Here is a 26,134-nt window from a genome sequence, read left to right as displayed (position 1 = left end):
ATGCAAATATAGTCAATTTGCATCATAGGAGGATTTTTTCCAGAAATAAAATGCATAAATCTCTCGTCTCAGGGGGATAAGAGGGGGGAAAGCACGATCATTTGAATATACTCCAGGGTTTCTACTGATACAAAGCCATATGCGAATCGCTGAAGTAACCCTTTAAGTCTCCAAAGATTTCAAGATTATTGACAGTTCAAGTTAGAAATGTCATTTTCAGGTCTATGCTCAAAAAGTGGATCATAACTATTCCATAATTTAGAACCATAAAATACCTTAAAATACAGAATAATAAATAAAAATCATTATCAAACTAAAATATAGCACATTTATTTCATTTAAATGAAAGTCACGAAAACGAGCACTAGAGGGTTAATCAAAATATTTAAATATATGAAAAATCATTTTCAGAGTGACTTAAGTGTCAAAAAGCATGCACATACTTTTTTAGGGATTATATTTAGAATTAATATTTTCATTGTTTTACCTTTCCAAATATTCCCCGGTTTTCCATAAACTTGGGAGCACCATGAAAACCTTTATTTTTAGTAGTTTAACATGCAATCAAGCGTCTAATGGCTGTTCCTGTAAACATCGCTGCTTCTGAAATGATCATTAGAGGCCTGATTGCCTGTTCGCTTCCATTATAAAGCGCTCTCCATGCGTCGCATCCCTGTCAGAGATGAAACAGCCTATTTCTTCCCCAAAAAACACTGCAGACATGAATGCGCGTGCAACACTGTGGACCAAAGGCTTCTCGTTTGGTGGTCATTAAAACAGTAAGCAGCTCCTCGAACTCAGCCCACGTGTCAGACAGTGACAAGCCGAGTTTATCCCTGTCCCTCCGGTGTCAGAGCCCACTTCCTCCACACAATCTCCTCTGTCAGCCATTTTAACTCAGCGTGGAGGAGCTCTGTCTAATACCTCCAGACTAACAATGAGAAAAATGTCAGAGCAATGAAAAATGGAGCCGCTGCTCTGACAGTGCGCTCGCCGTGGGCTAAATATCAAACCTGCTCCCTCACCTCAACAATCAGGTGGCCGTTTGTTCACCGTGTAATCCACGCGAGCGGCCTGCGTTTTCAAACTGTTACGAACGGAAACTCATTAAGCATAACAACTGCGACACTCAATAAGCCTACAAATACGCAGCGTAGTTAAGTCATATTTAATGTGCATTAATATTAATCATTCAATGAATAATCAATACGAGTAGGTGTACAATCAACTGGTGATTACCATAATATAAACCCTTAAAGGGTCTTATGCAGAAAACAATCAGCCATGCTGCTATGAACAAAAGTCAAAAAATATGCAATTAAGCAGTCATTATACAGACATTTTGAACACTCAGATTCAAGAGCGGTGTAAAAAAAATAAATGATTAAAATATTCTATCATCATGTTCAATTTTCTATATACCCTAATAGACACTTTAGACTAATGCAGACGCATGCATTTCCCGTGAAGCTGCTTTTGAAATGATGGATCGTGAAAAGCGCTATATGATTTCTTTATTTTTATTTATTTATTTATGGACAATTATTGAATTTTAATATTACACATATAATCCTAACATGTTGTGAAAAAAAAGTTAATTACTAAAACATTTAAAAAAAGCATGAAAAGAACTAATACATATCATTAAAATCTACTAATAATTTAATAGTATTTATCTTAATATTTAGTATTTCATATTAATATTAGTTTAAAAACTTTTACTGAGCTCTTTGCGGTGCATTTTGCATGGGGTTATCATCTCTGTAAAAGATGCATTTTATCTTGATAATATGAATATTTAGTATGTAACATTTAATATTAATATTAGTTTTAATAAACGTAATCTTTCTCTTTGTTCACCATCTTGGATGGACTTTTTACTGAGCTCTTTGCAGTGCGTTATGCACAGAATTATCTGTGCACCAAAAGATGCAGGCCTATCAAAATAATTAATACAAAATAATTATGCATGCATGCAAATCTCAAGTTAACCGCTCCCGAATAATGTGCACATGTGAATTAGTGTCCATGCGTTATAGTTTCCGCTCCATCTCAATCTATGGAGCATGGAAACCAGGACTAAAATGACACCGAGGTCAAGTCAAGCAGCCTCATGCAATCCATCCAGTAGGAAGCATATGCCAGTGTCAGATAACTCCACACTTCAGCTACGGGCTGAATCTGTCTGCACGCTGCATCAAACCCACCCAGAGCAACGGCCCTCCGCTCGCATCCAACCATGGATATTACTTCCCCACTGAATGCTTGTGTGCTTGCGGTGTGTAACAAGTGGTGACTAGCAGCAGATAAACCAGGGAGGGAGATGAGAAAGCCACACACACACACACTGCAGCATCAGAAGTAAAGTGCGACGTGTCAGTATTTCTCCAGCACAGCAGCACCTATCCCTTTTTCTGCTGGGCTCTGTATTTCACTGGATCAGATACTTGATGGCTTTTCCATCACCGTGGCAATAAGCCCGGCCTTAAGTGTGTGTGTGTGTGTGTGTGTGTGTGTGTGTACGCGTGTGTGTGTGTGTGTGTGTGTTTGTGTGTGTGTGTGTGTGTGTGTGTGTGTGTGTGTGTGTGTGTGTGTGTGTGTGTGTGTGTTGCTGCAGTGCTGTGATAGGCAGACTAGAAGAAACCAAGGCAAAATGTTAAGTCGTTCTCAGATTAATCTCAGTACACAGAGCACAAATATACATACACTCACTTGCTACAGTGTTCAGACCTTTAACCTGCTCGAGTTTAGGATTATTGAATTACAAATCCTACATTCAGTTATTTCTGAAGATTGAAACAAGATGTGCATTTTCTGAAGGAAACAGCAGTGTTTGCAAGAAAAGAAAAAAAAGTTTTAAATAAGTTGGCAACACTTTCTCAATTGCAATTATATATTAATGTATAAATAAATATATAAATATATTTTTGTTAATGTTAATTTTCTCTTGTTTTCTGGGGAAAAATATCAAAATGAAGTGAGTTTTGGCTTCAAACAAGCAAAATGATCTACCAATGGGGTGTTAAAAATAATCTTATTTCTGTTTGGGACGGAAACAAGAAGCAAGATTTCAATCAGAAATAAGATTTTTTTTTTCACCCCAGTGGTAGATAATGTTCCTTGTTTTAAGAAATTATTTTATTTGTTTTATTTTCAAGAAAACAAGAACAATTACGTCATTTTGCTTATCTATAGTAAATGCATTTTGATTTAAGATTTTTTTTTAATTTGGACTTATATTTGGAAAAATTAAATAAGAAGATAATTTTTTTTCTGGATACGCTCACCAGAGTCAAATACCGCCGTGGTTTATAGGAAATTCTACTTAGCAAACTTTTAGTTACATAGGTATTGACTAGTTTTAAATTCAAAGAGCGAACGTTTATCAGGAGTAAGTTATTTTCAGTTAGCAGGGAAGGATCCAGAGCATTGTCGACTAAAGGCTGCACATAATGCTAAATATGGAGGATACGCAACGATGGAAACACTTTGACCACGAACATTGTTTTAGTCTAGGGAATGGCGAAAACTAAACATTTTCTTGACCGACCACCGAGCCTCATTAGCCGGTTGAAACCGCTTAACCGATTAGTTTAAAATATGCTGCGCTATTTAAAATAAAAGGCCGCGAGCCACGCCTGCAATTTCACAACTCTGTCGCATCTCTCTCTCACACACACAGTGTCCCGTCACCTCCCTTCCACTCAGGTCACATTTTTAAAATCCCCTACAGCGCGTAACATGAGTCCCGCAAACGCGGAGCCGAGGAGCTTGTTTGTAATCGAAGGACAAATGGCTCCTTAGTTTCTAAATGGTTTGGGGACAAAGTGATCGCGTTGAAAATAAAGGCATTTGTCCAGCGTTAGAAGCTCATTTGAAACATCGCCGCGGCTCATTTAAGAAAATGACAGCTCCAAAGAGACGCCGCTTTAGTTCGAGGTAGTGCTAACAATAATAAAGAAAGACGATCAACACCTTATGTGTTACCACTGAAATGTAGATGTAATATATTTCCAAATGTAACTCATCTTATGCGGAATGACGCTTCATACTGTCGTCTGCCCTGACTCTAACCTCGAGTGTTTTAGGGCCCTGTCTTGCACCCAGCGCAATTGACTTTGTACACCGCCGTATGTGTCATTCCTATTTTGCACCCGCGCAAGGCGCGCTTTTCCCTCCACAGAAGCACGTCACTAAACTAGTGAATGAACTTGCGCTCCCTGGGCGGTTCAGCGCAAAAAAGGAGGCGTGTTCCCGCGCAAACAATCCCTGGTGCTATTTTGCTGTTCCATTAAACAATTGCTTCACTGACCAGAAAAAACCTGGTCTAAAGTCAGTGGCGCGTTGCCCGTTGTTCATTATGCTATTTTAAGGGAGCATGACCATAATGTATTGCGTGCACAACGCGCATACACTTTGCTCATGTAATCTACACAGATGCAACAGTTATTTTTGCAAATCATAAATTGTTAAAAATGTTAACACTTGAGTTGACGGAAATCATTGTGGTGTGCCACGAAGATGTGAAAAAATAGGCATAAATCTAGCTTACAAATTATTCAGGCTAATTGTAGTAATTAAGGATCAGACCTGTTTGCCCAATAGTGGCAAAACATATATGAATATAAGGACATCTGACAAATTGGTTTGTCCTTCAAGAACCAGGAAAAAAAAAAAAAAAAAAAAAATCGACTGAAAAACTGAAAAAACTGTTTAACCGACGCCTGTTTAACCGACGCTATTTTGGGTGGGTTTCTCCCATCCCCATACAACACAACTTCTCTGTCTTTCACTGCTCTACAAGAACATCAGTCTCCTCGGCTGTGAACCGCTCCTGGCGTGCGCCTGGTAAATACGCCATAATAATAGCGACCCATAATGGACCTTGCGCAGCTGCTTTTAAAGGGAATGTTGGATGACGCTCTGATTGGTTTATTAACGTTACGCCCAAACCACACCTATGAATAATGAAGCTACTTCAGACCAACCCATTTTAGATTTGCGCCGGGCGCAAGAGCCATTTATCCCGCGGAAAATAGCAACAGCGCCGAGACCCGCCCACAAAGTTACTTGCGCGTCGCGCTTTGACACTTGCGTTTCAGATCGTTAAAATAGGGCCCTTAGTCTGTTTACTTTTTTCAAACCTTGTGAGCGCGCAAACCCAAACGCTGTGACCTCACGCCAAATGTTTTTATTGGATTATTAAGTACAAACAGGCGAGTTATGAAAAATTGAGTGTGAGGGATTTGTTTAATAGCGTTTAGTCCACTGTCTATAATAGCCTAATTTAGAGATCACTTTTTTTTTTTTAACCGACAACTTTGATCGGTTAACGTTGATACGGTCAACCATCGGTCAAACGGTCATCGGTTAACATCCCTATTTTAGTCCAAACAGAGGGGAATAAAATGTAAGAAACTGTTCCACCAAAAGCTGGGGCCACCATCTTCCATTTTTACCATTAAGCTATTTAAAGAGTAGACAGAGTATTATACATTTTTCAGTGATTAACCTCCCCTTACAATATAAGCGTTCTGTTCATAACCCTCTGCTGATCCGACTGTCCCTGTGTGGAGATACAAAAACACGGAAGCACTACATCTATCTGTAGTTTTCATGAAAACCCAAGAGCTATCAAAAGTCCAGCAGATGACTGCTGACAAATAAACATGAATTTCTTGGTCCAGTTAACGCATTAGAACGGGTAAACATTATTCATTTACCAATTACTTCGGACACTGTAACAATACAAAACAAAGTTACACTTTAAATAAAACAAAACGACTGATCACAGTTCAGATTGCAAATAAATGCAAGAAGAAAACCGGTGGCAATTCAGAAGGATGACGACATCACCGTAGATCTATTTTGAACGCTCAACATCTTATAAAAATGTAATTGTTACATTTCTTATAAACCAAAAATAGCCCAGCTAATACTGAAACTATCTACAAAACAAAATCTGAAGAAGCCTTTAAGGTGATGATACACAGGGCAACTTTTTTGAGCAATGTTGCTGGGCACTTTCCCATCGAGAATGTAGATCGGTCGTGGGCCCTGCGTCTCACCTGGTCGCCCGTTGATGGAAACTTTGCCCAGGAACAATGTTCAAAAAGTAACCCCATGTATTATCACCTTTAGATTTAGGCTGAACTAAGTGCAGAAGTGTAATACATGGTGTTAGAGAACAATCCTTGCCCAGAATATTTGAGTAATATGACTACAGTGCCGTCTTGAAAGCACACATTTCAATCAGCCGGTATTCTCCTAATGTTTCTCAAAAGTGTTTCTCATTAAACAGTAGAGCTTGCTGAGAGATGAGTGTGTCACCCAAGGCAGCAAAGAAAGGAAGAAACTTGGACGAGTATGCATCAACATACGTGCATCCCAGACAAAACCAACAGGCTGATTTATTCAGGAAATTACATTTCATTTTGACAATGTTAATGGAGACTTCACATGATTTAGTGTATATAAGGACTGAAAGCTACACATTAGCAGCAATCAAACAGAAATACAATTACGTGCAGCATTTACAGTAAATCATTTGGTCTAATGCTGTTTCTCGACTGGTGGGTTACAGCCTAAAAATGGGTCCCAGGTCTGTTCTGATGGGGTCCTGACAGCAGATAAAACTGTTATATACGAATAATAAAACCTTAAAGGGTTAGTTCACCCAAAAAATAAAAAGTAGCCCATGATTTACTCACCCTCAAGTCATCCCAGGCATAATATGACTTTTTTCTTTCAGACGACTGAAATCTGAGTTATATTAAACAATTCCTGGCTAATTCAAGCTTTATACAGGGAGTGCAGAATTATTAGGCAAGTTGTATTTTTGAGGATTAATTTTATTATTGAACAACAACCATGTTCTCAATGAACACAAAAAACTCATTAATATCAAAGCTGAATATTTTTGGAAGTTTTAGTTTTTAGTTTTAGCTATTTTAGGGGGATATCTGTGTGTGCAGGTGACTATTACTGTGCATAATTATTAGGCAACTTAACAAAAAACTAATTTATACCCATTTCAATTATTTATTTTTACCAGTGAAACCAATATAACATCTCAACATTCACAAATATACAGTTCTGACATTCAAAAACCAAACAAAAACAAATCAGTGACCAATATAGCCACCTTTCTTTGCAAGGACACTCAAAAGCCTGCCATCCATGGATTCTGTCAGTGTTTTGATCTGTTCACCATCAACATTGCGTGGAGCAGCAACCACAGCCTCCCAGACACTGTTCAGAGAGGTGTACTGTTTTCCTTCCTTGTAAATCGCACATTTGATGATGGACCACAGGTTCTCAATGGGGTTCAGATCAGGTGAACAAGGAGGCCATATCATTAGATTTTCTTCTTTTATACCCTTTCTTGCCAGCCACGCTGTGGAGTACTTGGACGCGTGTGATGGAGCATTGTCCTGCATGAAAATCATGTTTTTCTTGAAGGATGCAGACTCCTTCTTCCTGTACCACTGCTTGAAGAAGGTGTCTTCCAGAAACTGGCAGTAGGACTGGGAGTTGAGCTTGACTCCATCCTCAACCCGAAAAGGCCCCACAAGCTCATCTTTGATGATACCAGCCCAAACCAGTACTCTACCTCCACCTTGCTGGTGTCTGAGTCGGACTGGAGCTCTCTGCCCTTTACCAATCCAGCCACGGGCCCATCCATCTGGCCCATCAAGACTCACTCTCATTTCATCAGTCCATAAAACCTGAGAAAAATCAGTCTTGAGATATTTCTTGGCCCAGTCTTGACGTTTCAGCTTGTGTGTCTTGTTCAGTGGTGGTCGACTTTCTGCCTTTCTTACCTTGGCCATGTCTCTGAGTATTGCACACCTTGTGCTTTTGGGCACTCCAGTGATGTTGCAGCTCTGAAATATGGCCAAACTGGTGGCAAGTGGCATCTTGGCAGCTGCATGCTTGACTTTTCTCAGTTCACGGGCAGTTATTTTGCGCCTTGGTTTTTCCACACGCTTCTTGCGACCCTGTTGACTATTTTGAATGAAACGCTTGATTGTTCGATGATCACGCTTCAGAAGCTTGGCTATTTTAAGACTGCTGCATCCCTCTGCAATATATCTCACTATTTTTGACTTTTCTGAGCCTGTCAAGTCCTTCTTTTGACCCATTTTGCCAAAGGAAAGGAAGTTGCCTAATAATTATGCACACCTGATATAGGGTGTTGATGTCATTAGACCACAACCCTTCTCATTACAGAGATGCACATCACCTAATATGCTTAATTGGTAGTAGGCTTTCCAGCCTATACAGCTTGGAGTAAGACAACATGCATAACGAGGATGATGTGGTCAAAATACTCATTTGCCTAATAATTCTGCACTCCCTGTAATGGCATATAAGAATTGTTGCCTCATTTATGAAGTCAATAAAAGTGCATCAATCAATCATATAACTGCTCCACACGACAAACTATCCATATTTAAAACTTTATAGACTAAAATAACTAACTTCCGGTGGAAAGCTGTATGCAATTCGACTTAGAATATTGTTTAAATACGGATATTTTTCTTACACAAATGCGCCACTTCGCTTCAGAAGGCCTTTATTAACCCCCCGGAGCCGTGTGGAGCAGTTATATGACGGATAGATGTACTTCTATCGACTTCATAATCATAAATGAGACAACCATTCACTGCCATTATAAAGCTTGGATTAGTTTAATAACTCAGATTATATTAGTCTGAAAGAAGAATGTCATATACACATCTACACTGTAACAATTCAGGTCTCCGATTGAACATTTTCTAGTGACTGATCACATCTAAATTTTTCAGGTGGCCGAATTGAATGTCTGTGAATTAAATTTCACAGAATTTCATGTGATCAGTCACTAGAAAATGTTCAATTATTTTGTTTACAGTGTAGGATGACTTGAGTAAATCATGGGCTCATTTTTTTTTTGGATGAAACATCTCTAAGTAACCGTAAGGTTTTCCAGAAGGAGGAAACACTTCTCATATGTAAATGGCAGAGGTGGAAAGAGTAACAAAATATTCTACTCAAGTAAAAGTACTGTTACTTCAATGAAATTTTACTTAAGTACAAGTAAAATTACTGGTCTAAAAATTTACTCAAGTAAAAGTAAAAAGTAGCTCATTTAAAATGTACTCAGAGTAAAAGTTACTTAGTTACTTTTTTAACAGTGGGTGTGGGGGACTCTCCCCTGTAGGGTTGTGATAGGATGAGATTTTCACGATATGACAACTGTCTCAGAAAACATCAATTAAACATTTACTGTACCTATTATTAAATGATGGTTATTATCACTTGTTAAAATGATGTTAAATGAATGAAGAAGATTGGTCTTTTTTTATTTGGTTGAACAAATGCTTTATTATAACAAACTTAAAACCATTTGTTTATTTTGTTTATCAAAATTTCAATAAAACATGTCTAATAAACTAAATTCAATAAATTACTATGAATTAGATTAAAGGGGGGGTGAAACACTCAGTTTCAGTCAGTGTCATGTCAATCTTGAGTACCTATAGAGTAGCATTGCATCCTGCATATCTCCGAAAAGTCTTTATTTTTTTAATAATTATATAAGAAAGATGCGCTGTTCCGAGTCTTTCCGAAAAAAGCCGAGCGGGTGGGGGCGTGTCGTGTGAGCGGAGCTAAATAATGACGTGTGCAGCAGCGCGCTGTGTGTTGAGTCGAGTCCGTCATCCCTAACAGCGGGAAAAAAACTTTATTCAAAATAAAAATATGGCTTTTAATCAGATACAGCAATACATCTATGATCCGGAATCAGACCCAGAGGCTGCAGTTGAACAGGAGCAGCAGCAAAAACGACTAGAGCAGGACGTCTCTATGTGGTAAGTTACAAGTTATACACTAACTATATAATATGCTTAGCGGCTTGTGTTATTTACATATTTATACTTGAATTATATCGTCGTATTTTTGTCTTTGAAGGTGTACATGTGGGAAGTGCAGTTGTGCACGTGTGTTTGTGTGTTTACGCGTGGTTTGTGTAGACAGTAAGCGGACTAAAAAAAACAGACATTTGAAGCAGTCTCACTCACCCTTCTAACGTTGGGACTGCTCCATCCTTCAGCATTAGGCGATTGGGAAAAGCCGGCGTCGAGCTGGGCCTTGTTTATGAAACAGTCGGCACCGAAATGCAGCGAACAGATATAAACATTCGCGCAACTCAGTTGCTGATCCGGAAAAGCAAATTACATCCACTGTTGCCTTAACGCGGGGTTTTGGAGAATCTGTGCAGGACTGTCTTGGTCTGGCAACCAAAAACGCACTTTTTTGGTGACATTGTTATGTGCTATGTGTAATTGTCACCTGTCCAGCATCCTACAAGCCAGCGCTTTGATGGGCGTAGGCTGTTGCTTTCGCTCTCTCCCTCGCTCTCTCTCACGCGCTTCCGGTAGAAGTGTCCGTAAGGCCCATACAAGGAAATTCCGCCCCCATTAACGTCAAAGGGGACGCATGATCTCAAAAAACTTGCCGAAACTTATGACTAACCGGAAGTAGTATTTTTGACAAAGAAATACTCCCATCAAACGTCCACCTTAACTTTTGAAACTTTGTCTATGTTTAGTATGGGATTCCAAGTCTTTAACAGTGTAAAAAGATCAGTATGCATGAAACAGCATTTCACCCCCCCCCCTTTAACAACTTATTTTTATCATTAATTTGTAAAAATGTTTAAGAATAATAGAGTCCATATGTAGTAGACGGAGCAGCTCATTCACAGAGAGAGAACAAGCAGATCATATATTCATATAGCAATGTTTTATGCTTTAATGTTCACGGACCATGTCGCGATTTGATTTATTTCTAAGGCCTGCAGCTCTACATTCGAGTTTTTCGTTCATCCACCAGTTTGCGTGTATTACACCAATTCTACGTTATAATCAGGGCTTGACATTAACTTTTTTGCTCACCAGCCACCGTGGCTAGTGGTTTTCCAAAATAACTAGCCACTCAGCATTTTCACCGGCCACAATTTTGCAGTTTGGAAATTACATTTTATATGATTAAAGTTGACTTTGGCATGCTTAAATTACTTGATTTTGAGTCATTTTACTTGATTTTGAAGATTTAAAACCCTTTCAAACTTTCACATGCAGAGTGACCACCCAAATCAAGACTACATTGTATATCAGCTGGGATGTGCAGGTGGGCAAGGGCTGGACAACTACAGCAAATTACACGTGTGCATGTGTATTTAATTATTCAGGCACAAGGAGCAGTGTTGGGCAAGATACTTGGAAAATGTAGTGAGCTAAGATACCAGTTACTCTACATTCAATTAAGCTTCACTACCCTGAAGCTGGGGGTAGCTAGGAAATGTAGTAAGCTAAGCTACAGCAACTTGGCAAAAGTAATTTACTACATCTGAGCTATTTTTATTTATTTCATTTTATATTAAACAACCTTCATTCCAATCAATCACAGCTATCTCTGTGATCAATATAATTCAAGCAGATTGACATGCATGCTTTTTCAGTTATTCAAAAATTGTCCGAAATCAATTTGGCAACAAAAACATGTGATCCATATTATTAACAAAACCAGGTGTCAAAAGTGTGTGTATGTTCATCTGTATGTGTATGATATGCATACGCACCTGTGTTTGCATGTATATGCTCAATTTAGACTTGGGCACTTTTGCAGGAAACTGTAAGTTAATTTTCAATTCAGCTCAAAGTACAGTAGCAAAATAATTAAGACCTGCTGCAAACAGTACCAGCATGGCAAAAAACAAAACATGCCTATATCTGTGTGTGTGTGTGTGTGTGTGTGTGTGTGTGTGTGTGTGTGTGTGTGTGTGTGTGTGTGTGTGTGTGTGTGTGTGTGTGTGTGTGTGTGTGTGTGCCCTTGTTTATATTACATTGTGGGGACCAAATGTCCCCATAAGGATAGTAAAACCTGAGATTACCCACATTGTGGGAACCAGCCAGCGGTCCCCACTTTTCAGGAGGCTTAGAAACCATACTGGATGAGTTTTTTTGAGAGAGTAAAAATGCAGAATGTTCCTGTGATGGGTAGGCTTAGGGGCAGTGTTGGGGATAGAAAATACGTTTTGTACAGTATAAAAACCATTACGTCTATGGAGAGTCCCCACAAAGATAGTGAACCAGACGTGTGTGTGTGTGTGTGTGTGTGTGTGTGTGTGTGTGTGTGTGTGTGTGTGTGTGTGTGTGTGTGTGTGTGTGTGTGTGTGTGTGTGTGTTCTATCTGCATGGAAAAAAAATTAATTCATTCATATCAAGAGGTGGCCATGCTGCCTGGACCCCTATGCTTTTAATAAGAGGTGTTTATTCAACAGACACAATAGATTCTTTTAAAACTTTGCACTGAAGACGATTTCTCTTTTGTCACCACGCGGATGACGCGCGTGCAACAGCGAACTGAGCGCTCGGAAACAAACGTCAACTAGATAGTGCGCGTATCCAGTGCACGCGCCGAACCAGTCTTTCCGCGCTCACTGCCAAAGGAGTCTTTTGGAAGGCTCACGCGCATCTGTGCGCGTCTGCGCGAGGCAGAAAGGAACATAGAATGTGAAGTATATCGGCGACTTGGCAGTTGGTAAATGGTAAATGGAGAACTGATTGCACGTGTGACAGAGAGAGAGCACGCTTCTGTTGTGTGCCATTCACGCGATTCCGCCTATCCCGCCTTCACTTACTGCAAGTTGATCGATAAAGAATAGTAAAAAAATTGTAATTTTGTGATACGACGGTCTTGGCATTTCATTTGGCTGTAGGCTGAAATTACATTCAACCCGCCACAGTGGCTAGTGAGAGAGTGAGTGCCGTACCCGCCACAGCCGAAATCTACCCGCATTTGGCGGGTGTTATGTCAAGCCCTGGTTATAATGTAAAGTTAATGTTCATGACTGGATTCCGGGATTCCCTCTGCGTCACAGAAATCAATCAGCCTAAGTTATAAACATACCTTTATCTGCACAGAGGGATGTGTGCCCGAACATGTTCTATGTGTTTCTTCATTTGCATCCACATTTTGTGCACATTTGATATCCTCCAGGACAACACCACATTATTTTTTTCTATATCCAAAGTATTTCCATACTAGCCAGGAGTTCACGACGGCGTTTTGCTTTCATCTGGGTCTGCGTCACTGACGTCCATCTGATATTTGCGCGCTTGTTCTCTCCCGCGCCCTCTATTCAATATTAGTCATTTCCGGATCTCGGTTTTTTTCCTCCCCTCTTTGCATTAATGATTTATTTTTACTCAGTAACGGATGTGGTTTAAAATGTAGCGAAGTACAATACTTTAATCGAAATGTACTTAAGTAAAAGTAAAATTACAGATTTTTAAAACTACTTAAAAAAGTAGAAGTACACAGAAAAACTACTCAATTACAGTAACGCGAGTAAATGTAATTCGTTACTTTCCACCTCTGGTAAATGGACTAAATGGATGGTAAATGGACTGCATTTATATAGCGCTTTTATCCAAAGCGCTTTACATTTTTGCCTCACATTCACCCATTCATACACCGACGGCGATGTCAGCCATGTAAGGCGCCATCCAGCTCGTCGGGAGCAGCTGAGGTTAGGTGTCTTGCTCATGGACACTTCGACACTTGGTCAGGTGGAACCGAGGATTAAACCACCAACCTTTCGGTTTGTAGACAACCTACATGAACCACTGAGCCACTGCCGCCCCAAAATATGTTTTGCTGTTGACATCACAGGCAGTGCGTCTAATCAAACTTTAATTTAAGGGGGTTTTATTAGAAAAGCTCTAGCCACATAAAAGCTCTCTAAACCAAACCACCAGATCAACACTCACCCAAAAGCCATCATGGGTTTTATGAAGTTATGGACTAATTCTGGCCAGTGTTGGCTAAGCAATGAAATTATACTGAGCGCAGCACATAACAGACCCAACGTCTTGTTTACAGCCAGGATATGGTCTATGGAAACAGGGAGTTTATTGAGGGTGGAAGAAAGAGAGACACTGCTATAAAAATAACACTGAATGTGTTGGGGTGTAAATATGTGTAAATATGTGTGGTGCACTAGCTGATGTGCACACACACACACACACAATATAAATATATACTACAACAACAACAATAACCTTTATTTCTATAGCACATTTAAAAACAACATAAGTTGTTTTTAATATAAGACCAAAGTGCTTTACACTCTCAACACCACTAATCAAACACATACACACACACACATACATACATACATACATGCATACATACATATATATATTTTGTATACAATTCGATTTTTATTCCTACAAATAATTTAAACAATATTTATTAAATCACCAAAAAATGTAACTCCACCTATACAGAATGCAATGTAAAATGCATGCGAAAAGGTTTAGCTGTTAATCAGTGATCGAATGCACATTATAAATGCATATTTTCCAATTAAAGTCCACATTCCTGTTGAACATTTATTCTAAATATAGGTTTAGCAATTGTGATATTCCTGTATACATGCAAATAAAGCCACAACAAACTAAGACGTCAATGTTTTCTTCCCTATACTGTATTCTGTTTGCTATTGGCATTTATTAAGCTGCATTTAGCAGACTAATTTAATCAAAGCATTCTTCTTCAATTTAATTTCAACAATAGCAGACGAGACTAAAGGATGAATGGGGAAATGTAGGCCAGGAACCCTTCTTCATACGAGCCTTTTACGGGGTTCATTCATCTGCATGCTGATTTATGTTCATTTCATTTAAGGTAATAAATGAATCTCTCTCCTCCTCGTGTTTGACATATTCCAGCTGACGGTTATCTCGCAGATATTCATAAATATTCACCTACAGGGGAGACTCAAAACAAGGTGTTTATGTGACGCATGCATAATTGAAATACGAGCGTATTAAATTGTTCTCGTCTTCTCAAGCTCCCCGTCAGATCGGATCGTGCATGCGTTTTATAAATGAGCCCACAGATGTTTCGAAACACTTAAATTATCTGATGACCTGAGTGAACTTCCAAAGACATTCCTTCCTGATAAACACACACAGGTGAGTGTGTGAACAAAGCAATGTAATGGTGGGTTAAGTGCTAATAAGATGAGGTGACCCATTATTGACCTAATGACAATTTGGAACGAAAGGGTCAAACAGGGCCATGTAGCAAACACCTTTTTAGTTCACTTCATGCTAAAAGATACTGCACTACTGCAGATAAAACTCGACCTGTTATGTTTTTTTCATGTTCAACTTTCTTTAGTGTGTAATGTTGCTGTTTTGTGTGTCTGAACTCAAGCTCAAGGCAATTGACCAATTACAATACACTGCTCCAGCTGACCAATCAGAGCACATTGTGTTTTCTAGAGGGAGGGGCTTCTTAGAGACAGGAACTAAACCGAGCGTTACTGACAGACTGGGAAGAGAGGAGCCGCAAGAATGGAGAATATGTGGAAAATAATTTGTTTTTGCATTCAAGCATGAAACCCTAATCTAGTAGAGGCCAAAATCAAAACTTTATAAAAGGGCATTATAGGTCCTCTTTAATACTCAAGTGGCTTTTCTCTTCTAAATGCCCTCATTTACTTTTAATCTACCCCACACAGGGTCCAAAATGAAAGCTCTCCTTCAATAAAGAAGTTTTATTCCTAAAAGAATGATTGGTACTTTAAAGAGAGTGGATACTTACATGAAATTAAATGTCTTCTGTGATGCTAGTTGCAAGTGCCAAATGAATTTGTCTTTTTTTGTTGTTGAAAAATTGGCTTTAGCATCTTTCAAGTCAAAATATAAGAAATTGAAATGAGAGAAAACAGCTCACAATGTTTTCCTCCGGAGGAGTTTGTCTAAGATGGCAACACATGTAGAAAATGCCTCACATTAAGCCGTCAAAATGAACATATTAGTAACAAACACAATCCATCTTCTTCAGTTTTTATGAAAGGAGTCGTTTACTCTTAGACCCTGGAGAACCCTTGAGCTCTTGACTCAATTTAAAAGAACAATTCATGGCAAACAGGTTCAATAAAAGGGAAAATATATAGTCATGTTTAACAGGTTATTTCAATTTTTGTCTAGTGATAAAGGATGTTTGAGCTGTTTAACTAATACAATTCTATTCAAAATGAATTACATTTATTTACATGTTCTTCCACAATATTTTGTTATCTTCAATGGCATATTAATGCCTGATAGCTCGATCCGGTTTAGCAGCACGTAGGCCTGTTATTTACCCATTAGATGGTTGATCTTCTTCTGTTGAGATGCGGCGTTTGGCTGCTCTCTGACCTGACGGCACAGGAAGGAAAGTCGCAGATCTCTCGTTTGCTGCTGAGCCAGCTGTCAATAAAAGCTTTTCTTTGACTAACAAGGAAGTTTTCAGCTCCGAAACGTACAAGATATTCTTATATTACCATGAGCTTATATATATATTAAAAGCTCAAGAGAAAGTTGATTTCTCACTTCATCCCCCCTTTAAAGGAACACTCCACCGTTTTTAGAAATAGGGCTTATTCAACTTCTTTCCTACATTTAGATATGTGGGCAAATGCATTTTTGTCTCAGTGCATGCATTGTTTTAGTTTGGCAGGGTCGCCGCTAGCTTAGCTTAGCATAATGAATGGAATCCTATGTTGCCAGCTAGCATGTCCTGAGTAAAAGTGATCCAAAAAAAAGACACCCACCTTACTTCTTGTGGCCTGCGTATTCACAACGAGTACAAATAGCGATGCAGATAAAGAGACGATTTGATTTGGGACTATATTATGGGGAAGCACAGGCGAAGCAGACATCACGGCTCTCATCCTCACGTCCTCCGGCGGTTGAGCGATTGCAATGTGTTGTGTGATATCTCTGCTTCGCCTTTGCTTCCCCATAATATAGTCCCAAGTTAATATCTGCCTAGGAAATCGCCTAGTCTTAATCTGCATCGCTATTTGTACTCGTTGTGAATACGCTGGCCACAAGAAGTAATTAGGACATGCTAGCTGGCAACATAGGATTCTATTCATTATGCTAAGCTAAGCTAGCGGCTGTAGTGTTATGTATGCCACGGGACAACGACTTGCTGAAACTTCTCTTTATTTCCACCCGCACCACTGGCGGCAAGATAGATGTTGAATCTCTGCTTGAAACGTTTTCAATTATCAGCAAGATTACCGATGAGCTGCATAGGCGACGGTGGATTCAACTTCTCCATGATGGAAAAACACTCAGTTTTCTCTTAAAGGGATAGTTCACTTTAAAATAAATATTCTGTCATCCTTTACTCATCCTCAAGTGGTTTCAAACCTGTATGAGTTTCTTTCTTCAGTTGAACACAAGGGAAGATATTTTGAAGAATGTCAGTAACCAAACAGTTAACTGAAACCATTGACTTCCATAGTATTTTTTTTTCCCTACTATGTAAGTCAATGGCTCCAGTTAACTGTTTGGTTACTGACATTCTTCAAAATATCTTCCCTTGTGTTCAGCTGAAGAAAGAAACTCATACAGGTTTGAAACAACTTGAGAGTGAGTAAAGGATGACAGAATTTTCATTTTAAAGTGAACTATCTCTTTAATTTGTTTCAATACTGCCTTTTTGACCTGTTTTTGCATAGATTTTGCGCTGTTCTCATGCACTCGGCCTGCGTGCGCTCGTCTCTCTGGCGCCCCGCCGCTCCCCCGCATGTCTCGCTCACCGTGGGTCTGGTCTCGCTGGCGTTTTTTCACAAACTCTCTGGTGTTCGCCAGTCCCTAATTTCTGACAACATGTAGTGTTATGAATGGCACGGGACAACGACTTGCTGAAACTTCTCTTTATTTATTAAGCAACCACACACATAGCGTACATCCCTCCAGGATGGTGCACCGTTTTTTAACTGCCCGGTCTGCAACACAGTACCGGAACCTAAAGATGTTAATCAGGCATAACATCACAGCGGCAACCCTGCCAAACTAAAACAATGCATGCACTGAGACAAAAATGCATTCGCCCACATATCTAAATGTAGGAAAGAAGTTGAATAAGCCCTATTTCTAAAAACGGTGGAGTGTTTCTTTAACAGATTCAATATATGATGTGCCTAGCATTAGCAGGTGTAGAAGAAAAGCTGTAACTTTGCACCCTAAACTCACACATGATGGAACTTTCATTAAGTGCAGGAGAAATTTAATTTAGTGTAAGACCGACCTGCTAACATTTAGAGGGCGTCAGATTTCATCTGCCATGGGTACGGCACGTCTCAAAGAGAACCTGCCCATAAACTCCTTCTCAATCAATACACCGACTGTAAAGTGATTGAATTCAAGACTCAAAGATCTCCACTGCAGACCGTTGTTTATTGCCCTACACTCCCAGCATCTAAGACTGCTTGGATAAGGATCTATAAATAACTGAATGTGTCATGATACAGAGAGAGGAAGAGATAAGGCAGAAAATGAAAAGGTGACCTGCGAGGGGACGAACAGAGGAAAGACAAGACTTCCTGAAGCAGTGCAGCAAACCCGACAACTGTGTGAAAGGTCTCGGCCGGGGCGAGCAATAGAGTCACAAACACACACTACGGACGCATTACTTTCCTATTATTTTCACAGCAAAAACAACTGACGTCGAAATCTTTGCTGAAAAGCTTTTTCCATATAGACACTGAAAGAGAGTGCAGATTGTGGACATTTAAAGAGAGTAACGCCCCCTTTTTCAGCAGCTTTGTCTCTGAAAGTATTTTTCCTTTCCCATTGTTCTTCAGAGGCATTTCAGAAAACGAGCCAGATCTACAGCATGACCCAAACAAAGCTCTGAGATAAATCACCACATTACCACAACATCTGATCCAATCAATTAGAGTAGGACAAATCTGGATCTAAATAGACAAAGGCAAATAGACCCTGTACGAATGACACAGTCGAATCAGAAAGGATGGTAAGGTATATATATATATATGTAATAATAAAAGTCATATATCTAGTTATTGAAAAAAAAAATCTAATATTATATAAAAATTATAATAAAAGTGTAAAAAATATACATTATTGGCTATAACTACAAAAATAATAATTGAATTTATGACTAAATATTTAGATGTATTAATGATATAATACATGCCTGAAGAACAAAATGTATGACCAATGCTTTTAAAAAACCTGTACGTGAACAAAACTTTAAACATAGTTGGGGTTTTTTGTATTCAAATAGAAAAAAAGTTTTAAATCTCTAAAAAATTCACACACACACACACACACACACACACACACACACACACTTGTTTTTGTGAAATGTGGGGACATTCCATAGGCATAATGGTTGTTATACTGTACAAATCGTATTTTCTATCTACACTGCCCCTGCCCCTAAACCTACTCATCACACACACACACACACACACACACACACACACACACACACACACACACACACACACACACACACAAAGTGGGGACATGGGTAATGTCCTCATATTTCACCCTCTCCTTGTCATACCCATGTCATTATATGTGTCTTTATATGTCACTAAAACATGCCCCCCCCCCACCACCAACACACACACACACACACACACCATTTCTAAGTAACTTATCAAATAAGTACCTTTATCAAGAAATAGTGCAGAATTGTGAGTCATTTGTTTTATTTTTAAATACTAAATATATTATTTCTATTGAAATACTAAAGCTCAAGATGTTCTTTGGAAAATCTAAAATCACGCTTGAATTGAGCTCCAGATCTGCTCTCATTAAAGAAACACAACGCAATCTAAAATTCATTCAAATTTTTTCCAATCCAACTTTTTAACAATATGGAAAAAATGACATTTTCACAAGCAGTCTGAGACGTTTGGACCCCGTGCACTGTACGCCTTCCTGCATTACCCAAGACAGCGCAGTGCTTTTGTACTTTTGCTGCTCCTCACCAAAGAGAAATGCTATTCTGAGCATCAAGGGAGACCGAAAGAGCGACAGAGAGCAAACAGCCAGCCAGAAACGGCGAAAAAGAACAAACAACAAGAAGCAAGAGCCAGTGTCTACACCGCAGCATGACCAATATGCCAATTAAAGGGGAACTATTATACCCCTTTTTACAAGCTATAGTACAAGTCTCAGCTGTCCCCAGAATGTGCCTGAAGTTTCAGCTCAAAACACCCCACGGATCATTCATTATATCATGTTGTAGATGCTAGTGCTGTTTTCGTGCATGTACTATATCTTTATATGCAAATGAGCTGTGGCTCCCCACCCCTATTAAGAAGAGGGCAGAGCCTTTACAGCTCATACCTCGGATACTCTAATAAAAACATGTTTGGTTTTAATTATCATCTCTATCGCGGTCACACTCACGTGACATTACAGCTGTTCATCATTATAAGTTAGTTATGTGCATGCGTTTTAAATCCATATATCAGTCTAAACTTCTGATATGGTTTTCTGAGCGCACACACCCAAAGCACGCACACAGAAGTTCTCTTTCACATCTTAATACACAAATACACAAGGTTGTCAAAAACACAAAGTTCACATACACACAGTTGCTTATGTCTGTGGACATAAACAGCAGGGAAATAAATGTGTATTAAAGTGAATACAGTACGGTGTTGCTCTTAATATGACCAAACAAGAAAAGAAAACAGAAAATCACTCACTGCTCTTGACTGAATAACTTTAGTAGCTTCATTAAGAATAGTATTCATGGCTTTTAGATTTACGTGGAAAATAACAGGGTGAATGGATATTTACCACAGTAGGGTGGTTATGTACACACACTGCAGCAGACACATAATTTTGTTCAAAATCAATATAGAAGTGAATTTGCACTTTAAAGAGAAACAACAATCAATATTAATATTATTGTATAATGGAATTCCACGTGTGTTGTTCAGGGAATCCCTCCGGCTGTCACTCACAAACAACATTATCAATTAGGACTAAGCAGCAATCCTCGCTGATGTTGACACACACCGGCTCTGCTCCAAAACACAGCAGGCTTTCTTAGGGCCCTATCATACACCCGGCTCAATGCGATCAACGAGGTTATGATTTTCACGTCCAGTGCTGTTTGATTAGCAAATACACTCGCTCACATCTTTTCGCACATGGGCATGCTGGTCTGAAAACCAAGTGTGTTCAGGCACATTGCTATTTTGACCAACAAAAACCTGGTCTAAAGTCAATAGCGCAGTATTTATTGTGTTATTTAAAGGTGCACTATGTAGTATTTTTGCAGTAAAATATCCAAAAACCACTAGGCCAGTGTTTTATATTTTGTTCAGTTGAGTACTTACAATATCCCAAATGTTTCCAACTATTTGTAAAATCTGAGAAAATTGCTATTTTAACTAAGGAGCCAGGACGTCTGAGCATAGTGTCTGATGGAGTCGCCTGCCAATGGCGTCATATCTGCGTTACCTTCGGTTTCCGGTTTTATTCTGCCGAAACGCTTTACTCTTAGCAGTGTGAACAAGAGTCACAGTAGCCGCTGAGTGAACGCACAAAGTAATGTCATAACATCATTTTAAATACACTCAAATGTATCTGATATGATAAACAGAGCTTCGTTACCTCACACTCATGACTGAAAAAGCGGAAATAGCGCTGGTGACTGTGTCCCGTCGTAATAAAAGTCCCACTCACGAGGCGGGTGTTGTTCATCTCATTAACAATCGCTCCATTCCTATCTGGAGAAGCGTTCAGTCCTTCCACTCACAAATTCGACCATGGCTCGAGCATAACTGGCTTTTAAAGGGAATGGGAGATGAGACTCTGATTGGTTTATTGCACGTTTTTCGGACATGCCCTGAGTGCACCTGCGCCGTGCGGGTTCAGACCATGCGTCTGATCGTTAAAATAGGATCCTTAATGTGTACTGCCTACATAGCATCCAAACAGCCAAGAGACTTACAAGGGCACATTTCATAGGTAGCAACTAAGCAAACAGCCCTGTAATTTGGCCAAAACAAGGTATCTTTTAAAGTAGCCACTTGGTAGAGCTTTAAAATGCTGTCAGCTCACTAAGTTTAGGAGAAAACTAGTGTGTCCGTGTGCACAGGAAATAATTGCACTGGAGCAGCTGGTTGAGTATGAAATTGTGTAGTGGATGACAACAAGGCAACAAAACTGTTTAAAGTCCTAATGGCATGATGCAGATGCTTCTGGATATAAATGTGTCCTGCCTGCACCATCTGTACTAATTTAGTTTTGGATAACAATCTGTCATTTAATTGGTGCTTAAATATGATTTACTGTACATTTATAAGAACAACCCCACTGGGAGGAGCACAATTGTGATCATCATTCATGATTTATTCGAACCTTGTGGGCTTTGAACCTATAGCTGATGACCATTATTCCACACAACGTCCTCTACATGACTCTTTCTCCACAACACACTACCCAGTTTTCATATTTACCCCCTTTACCAGCCCTCACCTTCATCAAAACTATCCAAGCTTGTTCATAATAGGGATGGATTAATAACATATTAACAGTCATTTCTGCTAGAAAATGCAACAAAACAATGGTTTACATATTAAATTAAAATGTGTTAAATATCTATTTTTGTATAATCAAGTTAATTAAATGAAAAATGACAGGTACTTCAACCCATTAAATTACTTACTCATTATATTTAGAACTTGATGGATGAAAAACAGAAATACATTTATTCATAGCAAATTAATGAGTTCACAATAACGGCTTCACTCGAGTTAATAAAAATCCTCAAAACAGTGAAACTAATATATCAAATCTGAAGATTTGATTTCAAAGTTTTTATTCAAATCTACTACCCACCCAGTCGTACCATACAATAAAAACTCAAGCTGTGCATTCATTGGACAGTCAGACTGAGATGTGTGGCAACTAAATATGCCAAATACAGGAGCAGATGGCCTGTTTTCCACTGGAGTCTCAGCCCTGTTTGATCAGCTGTGTGTGCCTGACATCATCTACCTCCAGAGAGTTCATCGCATGTGTACGAAACACGCCAAAATGATGCTCAGCCATAAAATGACGGCAGAGCCTGAATGAAGTCAGCGCTGCAGAGAATGATAAAGCACACAGTGCAACTCACCTCAGGCTGAGAGAAAGCTGCTGGTCTTTGGACTGGAGGAGATCGGCCACAGAGAAGCTGCTACTTCCCAAGACGTTGCTCTAAAGAGGAAACACAGCAGAACGTGGTCATGAAACGAATGCAGACGGCACCCAACCCTACAGATCTCCTGCTGAACACGTGCGGCATCTGGAGGGTTCCCTACTATACATACCCTTTTCCTCAATGTTTAAAGACAGCACTATGTGTAAACGCTAATATAACCTTCAGGGTTGTGGCTTCTTTTTCGATTCCAAATCAATCCCTGAATTTGAGGTAGAAACCAGGATGTAGAACTATAATTCAAATTTTGAATGTAATAAAACAAAAATAAAATTATAATAATTTCAAATACACGCATTGGATGGATGGATGGATGGATGGATGGATGGATGGATGGATGGATGGATGGATGGATGGATGGATGGATGGATGGATGGATGGATGGATGGATGGATGGGTGGGTGGGTGGGTGGATGGATGGATGGATGGATGGATGGATGGATGGATGGATGGATGGATGGATGGATGGATGGAACTCTAGATTATACATAGATGGATGGACAGATGGATGGACAGACAGACAGACAGACAGACAGATAGACAGATAGATAGATAGATAGATAGATAGATAGATAGATAGATAGATAGATAGATAGATAGATAGATAGATAGATAGATAGATAGATAGATAGATAGATAGATAGATAGATAGATAGATAGATCTACAGATTATACATAGATGGATTGACAGACGGACATTAGATAGACAGACAGACAGACAGACAGACAGACAGACAGATAGATAGATAGATAGATAGATAGATAGATAGATAGATAGATAGATAGATAGATAGATAGATAGATAGATAGATAGATAGATAGATAGATAGATAGATAGATAGATAGATAGATAGATAGATAGATAGATAGATAGATAGATAGATAGATGTGATGTGTTAGTGGGGAGTTGTGAGCTGGTTTCTAAAGTGTGCAGTGCAGTCAGAGGTTGCCACACACAGGCGGAGGCTGACACAGATCCTGCTACAGTCAAAGCTCCAGGAGGAGAGACGCTTCATAAATGTCTGCTCTCAGAAGGATACAGCAGCTTAAGCACAACTGCTTTGTCGGGCAACATAATGAGAAAACAGAGACATACACGTGGACTGGAAGCAGCACCGTCACTCTGGGTTTTTCCGCTGAGGGAGATCTGTTCATACCAAGGACATGCAGTCCTCTACACTGCCTTAATTAGTAATTACAGCGCACACACACAAACACACACTCAGGAATCCCTCGACATTTCTCAAAAATTAATTACCATGCAGCGTTCTTCACTGGAAATGCTCAAACAGGCCCAAACGGACTCTGATTTTTTGGGGAAAATGCTGTAAAGTTGTAGCCTGACAAGCCGGACCCACATCAAGATGTTTGGTCTGGAAACTCACCATTGACAGCTCAATCAGAGGGGCGGATAAACGGTTGTCTTTCAAACTCCCTCTGCACACGATAGGATAGCGCTACACCAACCAGAGCAATGAAGGTGAAGCGGAGCTCGTTGACTGATTAAACATTCACCGTATCCGGTCGGCAAAACCCCGAACACATCTTCCCTTTATAAGAATGACTTCAGTGCCGTTCTTTGTTCTTTTCTCAGAGAAAAGCTTAACTCCAAGACCGTAGATGTGTCTCTACAAATTCTAATCACTCACTAAATGTTCCTGTTTGTCTTTTTAAATAAAGATTTACTCATAACGGCACGTATATGGTGTTTACCAAGACTTAAGTGTTGTCACAGATCAAGACGGGATCGCACGGTTGTGCGTGACATATTGAAATACGTGAGAATAATGTGTACCGCTCCGCTCTGACAGCCATGTGGGATAATTGGGAACGAGAGTGTCTATTCCTGAGCAGGAATGGGTTTAGCATCTTCATGGCTTTAATCTGGCTAAATAAGAAGGTCACTAGCCACTCTATGGGAGGTTAAAACAGAGCGGGTAGTGATTTATTGATGTCTGACGTGCTGAAAAGGTTACGGCCCAATTCACAGCATTGACAAAGACTTGAGTGAACCAGCTCATTGTGAGTCGAGATAATAACTAAACACCCTGATCTCTACAAATACCTATTGTAACATTCAGTGTACAAATACTCTTCCAGCTTGATTTGGTCTATGTCTCTTTTGAAACCTTTTGAAAATGGCAAAGCTCGAGGAACATGATCTCAGGCATCATTACTCCATAACACATGCTGAACAGTATGTGAGAGATTGGCAGAATCGGCTTCAGTGTGCCAAGAGATAAAGTGATGCCTCCGCTGAGACTAGTTATCTTCATATAACTAAGCCAATAAGTGCACAGGCAAAATTCAAGCTTGTAAACACTTGCACTGATTGTAACCGTTCAAAAAGTCCTTTAGGTAATCTGCACACAGTCAAATAATAAGATGTAAAAAAATCCTACAGATTCAAAAACGCTTCATAAACATTAGATTTGCACGTTTAGCACAATCCCTGTCTTTGAGTATAACTGTAACCATTACTTACTGTCCTAAATCCATAACACTCACTCCCCTAATCCTAACACTCATCTGGGTCATGGCACCAAATTGTACCGGTCCTACTGATCCACTCTGAGTGGGATTTGAACCCTGGTCTCCAGCGTGGGAAATGGGTGCTTTAAATAAGGAGGCTAAAGACCGCAGCACCTCTAGCATCAGTCGCTGGTGTGCCTCTTGAGATCAGGGGAGTGAGGTTTACATCCACAGCTTTTTAATGGCCTACGTCCGTTACATTATCCCCACTAAACCTCAATTTAATCCGGGTCATGGCACCAAAATCAACCGGTCCTCCTGACCTGCTCTGAGTGGGATTTGAAGAAGGCTCTAGTAAGGAGGCTAAAGTCTCTAGCATCAGTCGCTAGATAAGAGGAGTGAGGTTTACAAGCAGAGCTCTTACTGGCCAACAACAGTTACACAACTACGCAAATTACATGTCAAGGAAAGCCACAAAACCTTCCGGGCTCCCTTCTCAGGTTTGGCTTCAGTATACTGCATAAATGCAAAAGAGACTAATAGGCCATTTGCCTAACAATATGTC

At 39.6% G+C, this 26,134-nt stretch overlaps 1 protein-coding gene across 4 annotated transcripts in view; it reads right to left on the bottom strand.

The window, feature by feature from the left end:
- The window catches only part of inpp4b (inositol polyphosphate-4-phosphatase type II B), a 246,261-nt gene that overhangs the window by 152,534 nt on the left and 67,593 nt on the right, over positions 1 to 26,134 (bottom strand). For all 4 annotated transcript variants that reach the window (XM_067440836.1, XM_067440838.1, XM_067440837.1 and 1 more), the window contains one exon: positions 23,017 to 23,096. In XM_067440836.1, the coding sequence (XP_067296937.1) occupies positions 23,017 to 23,096 (80 nt within the window). The remainder of the gene's footprint in view (positions 1 to 23,016; positions 23,097 to 26,134) is intronic.

The sequence above is a fragment of the Pseudorasbora parva genome, chromosome 4 (assembly GCF_024679245.1).
Source record: "Pseudorasbora parva isolate DD20220531a chromosome 4, ASM2467924v1, whole genome shotgun sequence".
Classification (NCBI taxonomy): Eukaryota; Metazoa; Chordata; class Actinopteri; order Cypriniformes; family Gobionidae; genus Pseudorasbora; species Pseudorasbora parva.
The sequence above is the reverse complement of the archived record's forward strand: the minus strand, read 5'-3'. Positions and strand labels throughout refer to the sequence as shown.